Source organism: Apteryx rowi, unplaced genomic scaffold (genome assembly GCF_003343035.1).
Source record: "Apteryx rowi isolate R43461 unplaced genomic scaffold, aptRow1 scaffold_6, whole genome shotgun sequence".
NCBI classification, from domain to species: domain Eukaryota; kingdom Metazoa; phylum Chordata; class Aves; order Apterygiformes; family Apterygidae; genus Apteryx; species Apteryx rowi.
Window position 1 is genome coordinate 6,478,094 of NW_020450871.1, and position 9,182 is coordinate 6,487,275.

General features: G+C 45.7%; 1 protein-coding gene across 1 annotated transcript; it reads right to left on the reverse strand.

Moving 5' to 3' along the window:
- Positions 1–4,418: 4,418 nt before the first annotated feature.
- BHLHA15 (basic helix-loop-helix family member a15) lies at positions 4,419–6,115 on the reverse strand. The gene has a single exon (XM_026083059.1). It carries the CDS (start codon positions 5,893–5,895, stop codon positions 5,362–5,364), a length of 534 nt encoding a protein of 177 aa, XP_025938844.1. The 5' UTR covers positions 5,896–6,115; the 3' UTR covers positions 4,419–5,361.
- Between the last annotated feature and the right edge of the window lie 3,067 nt (positions 6,116–9,182).

The following is a 9,182-nucleotide window of genomic DNA, read 5'->3' on the forward strand; positions in this document are numbered from 1 at the left end:
TGCTTTTCATTAAATCCCTTCCGAGCTGTCCACGAAAGCAGCACTTTGTTACAAAGTACCATCTTGAAAGTAGCCCTTGTCATTCCATTAAAACACACATGTCGTGTCTGACTGTTAGAGATGACTGTTCAGAGAAGGGGTAGCTTTCACCTTTCTCATCTGATACCGTATTTACTGCTAGATGTTATGTGCCATTTTCGGCTTAATATTTGAATAAGGCCTCTTTGTTTGCAGTAAGTCCTGCCAATAATACACTGCCACAAGCATTTAAACTCTGTATTTATAACAGCATCAGTAATCTGTCATCAAGGGTGCTGTTAAAATACTGGCTTTCCAACTCCTGAGTTTTCCTCCTCTGCCAAAGTAGCCAAATAGAAAGTCTCTTCCACAAAATACTTCAGGGCAGACGTTTAGTGTCTGGAAACCCTAAAAATTTTCTTTGTAATGCATTGATTTAGTAGACTAATGATCTTTAAAAAATCCTACAAAAGTTACCATAACCTGCAAGAGCTTAGTCATTTACTGAATGACACAGAACCATACAATAATTTGGGGTGGAAGGGACCTCTGGAGGTCATCTAGGCCAACCCCTGCAGATCTGATTTGATCAGGTTGCTCAGGGCCATGTTCAGTCGAGTTTCGAGCACTACCAAGGATGAAGACTGCACAACCTCTCTGGGCAACCAGCTGTATTTGAAGCACTCCAGCCCCGGCTGGGGAAGAGACCTCAAGCTCTCTCTGCAGCCCCGCACCAGGGCAGCAGCATGCCCCCCTGGAGCTCTGGCTGGGTGGACATCCCCACTGTGCCATGGTGCCCCCCTCTTGTGAGACTAGCGGCCCACCACAGCGCCTGGCACCCATCAGGCCGTTGACCAGTGGTGGCCATCACGCCCCCGCACAGCAGCCGTCCAGACTGAATCACTAAATAACATAGAGTCGCACCTAGCTGGGAGCGGCGGGACGGTATTCACTGCTACTTTGGTTTAAAGCCTATATAAGCTGCAACAGCGCCATTAAGACAGAGGGCTTTTGCTGGCCAAGTAGGCGCAGACTATGGCCAACCTCTTGTTCCAAACAACAGGATGAACCCTGAATAGTTTTGTGTGCTCAGGGAAATAGTTAAGTTATACAACCAACCTGCTGATCATCAAGAACGTGTCCAGAAGTGTCCAGAAGAAGCAGATTGTGAGTATCAACACTGGCAACAGCAAATCTGTGCAATCTGAACAGACCGGTCACCAGTGCAATTTGAATGGACACTGGTGCAATTTGAAGAGACCAGTCACCACCGAGTTATTCTCTACCCAGGCCTATAATTAAGGAAACTAAAAAATACTGGGGGGAACCAGAGAGACTCCAGGGAACTCCACAGCCCCACGCCAGGATCCAGATCATCTCTGCAACCTCCTGGGATTCCTGAGATGGCAAGGAAGCTGGACAAGGCAGAAACCACTACATTAACTTGCCCAGCTTCTCTTCCAGATTGTGCTGTCTCTCACACAGATCAGGGATATCACGCAATTTGTAAAATTGCATACATCTGTGACTACACTATTTTGGTATCAAAATCCATTTAGTCTTCACACTGCAATTTAGTCTTAAACAGCGACACAGAGAAGGTGAGAAGAGCTGACAAAGATGCGCCAAGTCTCAAAATGATGTGAATACCTGCATTTGCCACCAATTTGTGTCATGGGGGGGAAAAGAAACATGAGACAATGTGACACTGCTAGGCTCAGCTCAGTTGCTTAGTGGATCAAGCAAGGGATAGGCTGTGTCATAAAAAGCTTCGCCCACACCTAAACACACAGAGTTAACTGAGACCTGCCCCTGTTATCACTCCAGTAAGCCAAAACAGCTGGGCCTAGGGGAATGCGACTCACCCTCCAACCAGCCTCAGAGCTGGGCTTATGGACAGCAGCCCGCACCAACACGCGACAGTCCTACCACTGCTACTCTGCTTCTACGTGGTGTTGGATGTCCACATACCAATGTTCTCCCACAGTTTCTATTCCTGGGGGGGTTTATAGCCAGATGTTGGCACAGGCCAGCAACCAGAGCAGTCCGTGATGACACCACCGTACACCTTTCCAGCAGTTCCAGGTACTGCTCTGTCAGTTGTTGATCCATAGCCTGTACCAAAGCTCATCATACTCAGGTCTTGTTTGCACTGACCTGTCAGCCATGGCTCATTACACTCAGTTTCTCCACTCCTGATCAAGGCAAGGTCGTGATGCTCCCATGACAGGGCTGCATACAATTTGCTAGTATACCGAGTAAAGCAAGAAAATCAGACTTAATGTTCATCATAATACCTTATGCTGTCTGCCAAAGTACGACTGGTATATGGTAGAGTCGCTCCAGACTGAGGATCCAAAAACCATTATAATTTCACATGTGTAAATTGCCTTATAAAGAGAAACTTAATTAGTCCATTTATATATGCATGACTCTTCTGTGTGTGTTTAATTTCTGGTAGCTCAAATTCTCCCATGCCTTGTAAAATAGATTACTGTTACCAACGTATTTATTAAACAGTAGTATAATAGTGTCATCCATTGTTCCTACGAGATGCAACCAGAACACTTTTTTCAGAAATGCAATCATTCAAATGCAGATGTTGCTGCTGCTTACTCAGAAAACTTTAAAAAGTAGTTACCTTCTGATAACTACTATAATATTTCTATGCCTGCTGCAATAGGCTCCACCCAGGATTTCCCAAGAGAAGCAATACACAGGCTCTTCCTTGGTGAATTCCTCTCTAAACATTTCAACAATCATTCATCAACATTATTCTGAGGGATAAGGCTGTAGCCAACAAATCAGATAGATCTGAGGGGATTCTCAAACTACTAGAATGTAACCTTTTAACCTGCTGCCAGATCTAGGAATAGTGAGGTATATCCCACCTGATCCTTTGTGTATTTAAGATGCAGACAATAAGGAGGAAAAAAAGGGCTTCCCCAGAGAGTAGGCAAGTTTGTACGCTGCGCAGTGCTTGTCATTTATTCAAATGTGTCCACTGCAATTATTTAAAAGGCCTGACTGCTTCCCAGGTGCTGCTGAAGCCCTATTCCTCTGAGCAAGCTTTCTTCAGCTTCCATAGAGATCATTAACATTTTTTGAAGGAGACAAAATCCTACATGTAAATATTGTGACTGCTGACAATAAGCATTTACTAAAGCTTCATCTTGTTGTGACTGTTACAGGAACAGACTAGAAACCTCACTCTAATTCACTGGGGGCCAGTGGTTGGGTAACATGTTTTGTTTTCAACATAGGCTTTAATGTCCAGGTCCCTGACCCCAGGAGGATACGGGATTTTAGAAGTTAAAAATGCAGGGAAGATGTTACATGTATTTAAACATGTTTATATACTGTCTGATAGTTTGGCTTCCCCTTCTGTTAAAAATCTCCATACCTGCTGCTCCTTCCGGTTCATTGTAAAACAGTAGAGAAGCACAGTGACCTCTGAGCACCTAGTAGATATTTTCCTATTTTAGCAATCTGCTTCTGCAACAGAGAGGAGGGTGTTCTATTAACAGAAAACTGCATTTGAAAAGATGACCAGATAAAGCCCAATAAGGCATCTCTTCAGATAGATAGAAGAGGAAGTAGAACTGAAAGAAAATGCCTTGATGCCTAGATCCTTTCTCCCATTGCAGTCAGACAGCATACAAATACGCTAAGGAGCAGCAGTTGTATGAAGTAAGATACAGCACAGCTAAGGCAAAGCAAATCTGCAAGACAGACTAAATACTACTTCCATTAACATTAAGTATTAGGAGCGCTAACTGCAACCATTTTAAAGTCTGAAAGCAGTTCAGAACCTATGAAAATCCAGGGAGGCAGGATCCAAATCCTTTCTCTCCAGTAAGAGCCACACATCTGACACACGTTACATTGCGCTATAGCATACCTGCAGATAGCTACAGTGGGGAATTCTCATCCCTTATTGGCATGTCTGTGAAACCTTACGCTTTGGTCCAAATGAAATCGTCACACTATCATCAGCCCTGCCAGAGCAAAATAAATAGCATGTCATAAACCATTAAGTGCAGCAGTTCTCTTCAGTCCCCTTCTTTGACAGGCCTGCTAAACCCTTCCCCAGCCACCTTCTCTCCTTGAATAGCCCTACGTAACAGGGGGAACAACTACTTAAGATGCTGTATCAATCCCACAGGTGCACGAGATCCCAAATTCTACCTTTGCTATCCACACCACAGAGTAACAGTTGTCCTGCCATCGTAGGACTTTCGGGATATGAAGAGCTGTAACACAAGGGCTTCACATGCAACACAGTTCCAAAAAAGGGCAGGTATAAAAATAGGATATAGGAAATGAGAGTTTCTCAGTCACATAAAACTTTTTAGAATGAGATGGGAAATGGAAAAAAAAAGATCCTTGTCCTGTTTGAAGAGCTCCTCCTTCATTTATTGTATTTCATAATATCAGAATGTAGCACTAGCCCAGAAAAAAAACAGATTATGCTGCAAGCTTTATTAGCACATAATTTATAATTGGATAGATCACTGTCTAACTTGTGCCTCTACTAAAGCTTTTTTATCACCATTTTTGCAAAGATCATAAGTAACTTGCCCATTATTTAATAATGTGTATTACCACAGCACTCAAAGACCCACTAAAGACAAACTCCATGAGGCTGGATGCCTTAGACAAAGACAGGAAAATGTCCTTACCCTAGAGAGTTTACAATCTAAGAGTTTTGTAAATGCTTATATTAACAAGTACTTTCAAATGTTTAACACGCTCTGCAACATTCAAAATTATACTGCACATTTTAAGTTCAGTAATACATCCCTGTGTTTGGGACCCCGTGAAAGTAAAAGGGAGTCTTCCGTCGACTTCAGTGAGCTTCGGAATAGATCCAAAACACTCAAGATAAATATTCAGATTTGGTGGCAGGGTTCACACATGTACCACTTCACTCAACAGGTTAGTCATGATTTTTAATCTTCCTCAGTAGCAAAATAGCTAAGGAAGAATCAGTTCATTAAATGGTTGGCAAACAGCATTACAGCCAAGTACAAGTGAACTCAGGTGACACAGGGCTTAAACACAACTCACAACACTTCTAGGGAGGGTAATTTTCAGAAGTTATTAAATCTTTACTTTCTGCAATTCAACTATGGTATCACAGAATAAATTCCCAAACCCTGAGGCGCCACAAAAAAGTATCCATACATAATTTTTTATGTGCAATATGAGCTATAACCACAAGTGTCACCTGTTTGTCTTTTTAAGAAAAAAAGAGCAATATGGAAAGGCAAAAACAATCTCTTAAAAACTCTAGGTACTGACATATACCATCACAGGAAGGAAAGAGAATGAAGGTAGCAGCTAACTACAGCTGTTTTGGCTGAAGCTATGAATCTGTGTGGAATATTTTTTTAGATGCTCCTCATGTTCACCATCCCCATGCTGCTGTTGGTAATGCTGCTGCAATTTGGATCCACTGGTTCCCCCCATTCCTTCCGCAGCTGGAAAATGTCCATTGGACATATTGAGTATAATGGAGGTCAAGGATTTAATGTAATTTTTGGCCAGTGTTAGAGTCTCTATTTTGGAAAGTTTGTTCTCAGCTCTCACATGGGGGATCACCTCCCGCAAGGCCTGGAAAGCGTTGTTGAGCTTGTGCATTCTCTGCCTCTCGCGTTCATTGCTTTCCAGTCTCCTCAGCTGTCTGTCTTTATTGCTCCAAGCGTTCTTGGTTCTGGCTGCAGGACTCTTGCTGCTCTCCTTGCTCCCCCCTTTCCTCCTTTCTTTGCATCGCAAGCGTTTCACCAGTTCTTTTTTTCTCACTGTTGACTCCTCGGAAAATGCTTCTTTATCAACAGTAAGCCTTTGCTTCTTCCCTTTGGTTTTAGTCTTCATGTTTCCATTGACATTCCAGCCTGATCACCCTTAAATGAATCTTCTGGTACTAAGCATCAATATTCTGTAAAAACATGACACCAAAATCTTTAACGGTTGCACAGTTCCATGCTAAACAAATGCTTGGATACAAGTGTGAGATGTTTGCTTGCTCAGTACTGGAAAACCATCATCAGCTGTTTTAATTCAGCGATGTTCATTTCAGCAGTGAGTGCCGTTAGACAAGGTGACCTGTGCAGATGAACACAGGAGAAAAGCCTTTTTTAGAGAACAACAAATACTCCTTCCACTGGAAGGAAGGGGGTACAGAGGGTGCAGAGGCCAAATTAATTGGACCACCGAAATAAAGGTGCAGTGAACATCACCTACTGCTATCCTTGGGTATGGAAAGCCAAACAAAAACCAGACATTTCCCTTTACTTTCTCATAAGTATGCCACAAACTGGAAAGATCTGTCTTCTCTAAGTAAGAAAATGGTCTCCAAGCTCATCCAGCACTGATCATCCATTTGTATGTCTACTAGTATGTTTTAAACTGAAGTTAGATCGGTTTTTGCAGTGTGCAACTGGATTTAAAACCAGTAGCTCCATTTCATGTATCAGATTGACAGCACATTCAAATAGTGCTGAAGTCACTGGGTAACAGCTGTGCTGGAATCATTCTCAGACGGTAGAAACACTCTTTTTCAAATTCTCCTCTCAGCCACATTGCTCTCATTAGTTTACATGCAAAGAGGATTTAGGCAGTCATGACACATGACAAGAAACACTGATGATAACTACATAAGTATGCCATACTAAAGCAAGATCTGCCCTCAGAGAATACAGGACAGATATTTAAAAAAACAGCTGAGATGCTGCTTGTCCAATTTAAAGACTTCAATGAGCAGAAAAAAAAAAAAAAAAAAAAAGACTGTGGGAAGAGTGAACCAAAAACCAACATGAGTAAAATGGTCAGTTAGGTTTGACAACACACTGCCTCTGTTTTTTGATCTCAGCTGTTTCTCTTTTCTCCCAGCTCTAATTACTGCAAGTTATAATAAAACCACATGCTGCATCATCATACACACACAGACGTACATAGGAGCATTAGACAAAAGCCTCAAACTCTGACTGAAAAAGTAGCTTCTCCTTGAGTTCCTGGTAATCTGCTTTTTGTAGAAATAGGTTGCCACTGTGTATATATATATAGTCCCACTAGAGGGAAACATGACACACAAACTCCTATAGCAGCTCAGGTGCTTCTCTTAAACAACATGTTCTCTCCCAGGTTGTCTTTGCAATCTGGTCTAGCCACCACCACGCACACCTGCAGAGACACACACGTTTCGCTGTGGCTTTCTGCACACAGCCAACTTCCCTCTCAGCTAAGCAAAGCAGAAAGGAAAGCAAAGAGGCCAGCTACTGCCAGGAGATTAGCAGTCCTCAGCTGAGGATTTTTTTCTTCTCTACCCAAGCCCCTTCATTCCCCAGGTCAGTGTCTTTGCCTGATCGTTTACTTTTACATCTCATCCTCGAGGTGCCAGCTGCATCGGTTATGGATAGCTCCAGCAGCTCTTCCTTGTTGGTGGTCTTCCCAGCTCTCTCAGTTCTGCTCTTTGAGGCTGATATACAGGTGAGAGAAAGTCTAGGTATTAATCACACCCAGAAGAAAGCAGTCAATTTTAAAGTAAGGTGTCACCTTAGGCACAGCAAGGGATAGAGCGGAAGCAGAGCAAGCACTTGGATGCAGCACGAACAGGAGTTGCATTATGCACTCAAAAGTAGCATCTTGCCCTTCTGACATGATGGAAAGCTGCTGGGAGAAAGTAGCTCCGTCCTTCACCAACAATTAAACAATGGTGGGGTATAACTGCAATTTCTGCCCTGGTCCGATAGCAGCAGAGCAGTATTTACTCTCCAGTTTAACCAAAAAGACACAGCAATGCTCCTTCCTCACGTGTTAACATGGCAGATGATGGGCAGTGAGGTTTTAGCCTCCCACCAAGCCCAGACGCTGGGCCAACACTAGGTTTGAAGACAGCAGCCTCACAGCAATCCTTCCTCTAGCACCAGTGCTCAGTCAGTATTGCCAAAACACTTTCACTTTCTTCCAGTCCACCTACGCAAAGAAGCTTAAGACTGAAGTCATATGAAAACACCTATATTTATTCTGATGCTTCTAGGTAAGAGTGGTTAGAGAGTTGGTGAGCCAATTGAAAAAAAACAAAAAAAACAAAAAAAAAACAAAAAAAAAAACAAAAAAAACCTGGCCGCAGGTGCTCAGCAGTCCCAGCACAGGACATCACCCGTCAGCCGCAGGTGGTGCGCAGTTCTCGAGGAACCACCATCCGCTCTCGTTTCTTTAGGGCATCCTCAGTTGCTCTGCTCTCACAGCAGCTCAGCTCACTGCCCGCCCAGCTGTCCTGGCCCTCTCGCCCTACCTGGATGCAGCTTCGCCCGAAAAGGGTGGGAATTCACAAAGAAGTTTGGTCAGGGAACCAGTCAGGCCACGAGAGGGGCAGCTCCAAATAGTCTGCTGCGGGCGCCTAGAAGGAACGCGAGAGACGCGCAGGTAGCTTAAGCAAGAAAGCGGGACCGGAGCCAAGCGCTAGGGTTTACTCTGGCCTTCCCGTCCGTCTGGCTCGCCGGGCAGAAAAGGCACAACCGAAGGACAGAGGAGCGAAGGCAGGCACAAAGATCGGCCCGTTCTGTTCCCCCGTGCGGAAAGTGCCGTTCGGAGAAGAGAGCAACTGCGCGGCTGCTCCTTGACGGGGCAGCGGCCGGTGGGACGCAGCGAGGAGGCGGCCAGGGAACGGGCCCGGAGAGGGGAGGCCTCGGCAAACCGAGGCAGCTGGACGGCGGGTTGGGGGAGCAGGCGGGAGGGATGAGGGATCTTCGCTGGCTGTTTGCTGTCGCACCGCTGCGGTGCCTGGGGGAGCCAGAACCAGGCTCCTGCGGCGCCAGGGGAAACGGCGCGGCTACGCGAGGAGGAGACGAGGATATAGAGGGGACCAGGAGCAAGAGACTGGGGCGGCTGAGAGAAACCACTGGGAGAAGCCAGGAGCCCGCGAAGCGCTTCCAGCCTGGCGCCCACCCGCCCCCGGCCGCTTACCGCTGAGGAGAAGGTGCCCGGAGCCGGGCAGGGTCCGGCCAGGGGGCCGCGGGGAAACACGGGCCGTTGGGGGAAGGCGCCGGGACCCCCCGCCCCGAGGGGAGATGCCGGCGCGGGGCAGTCGCCGCCGCGTGTCCCGCGCTGCCTGAGGCGGCGCCCCGAGGCGGGAAGGCGGCGGCGGCGGCCCTGAGGCG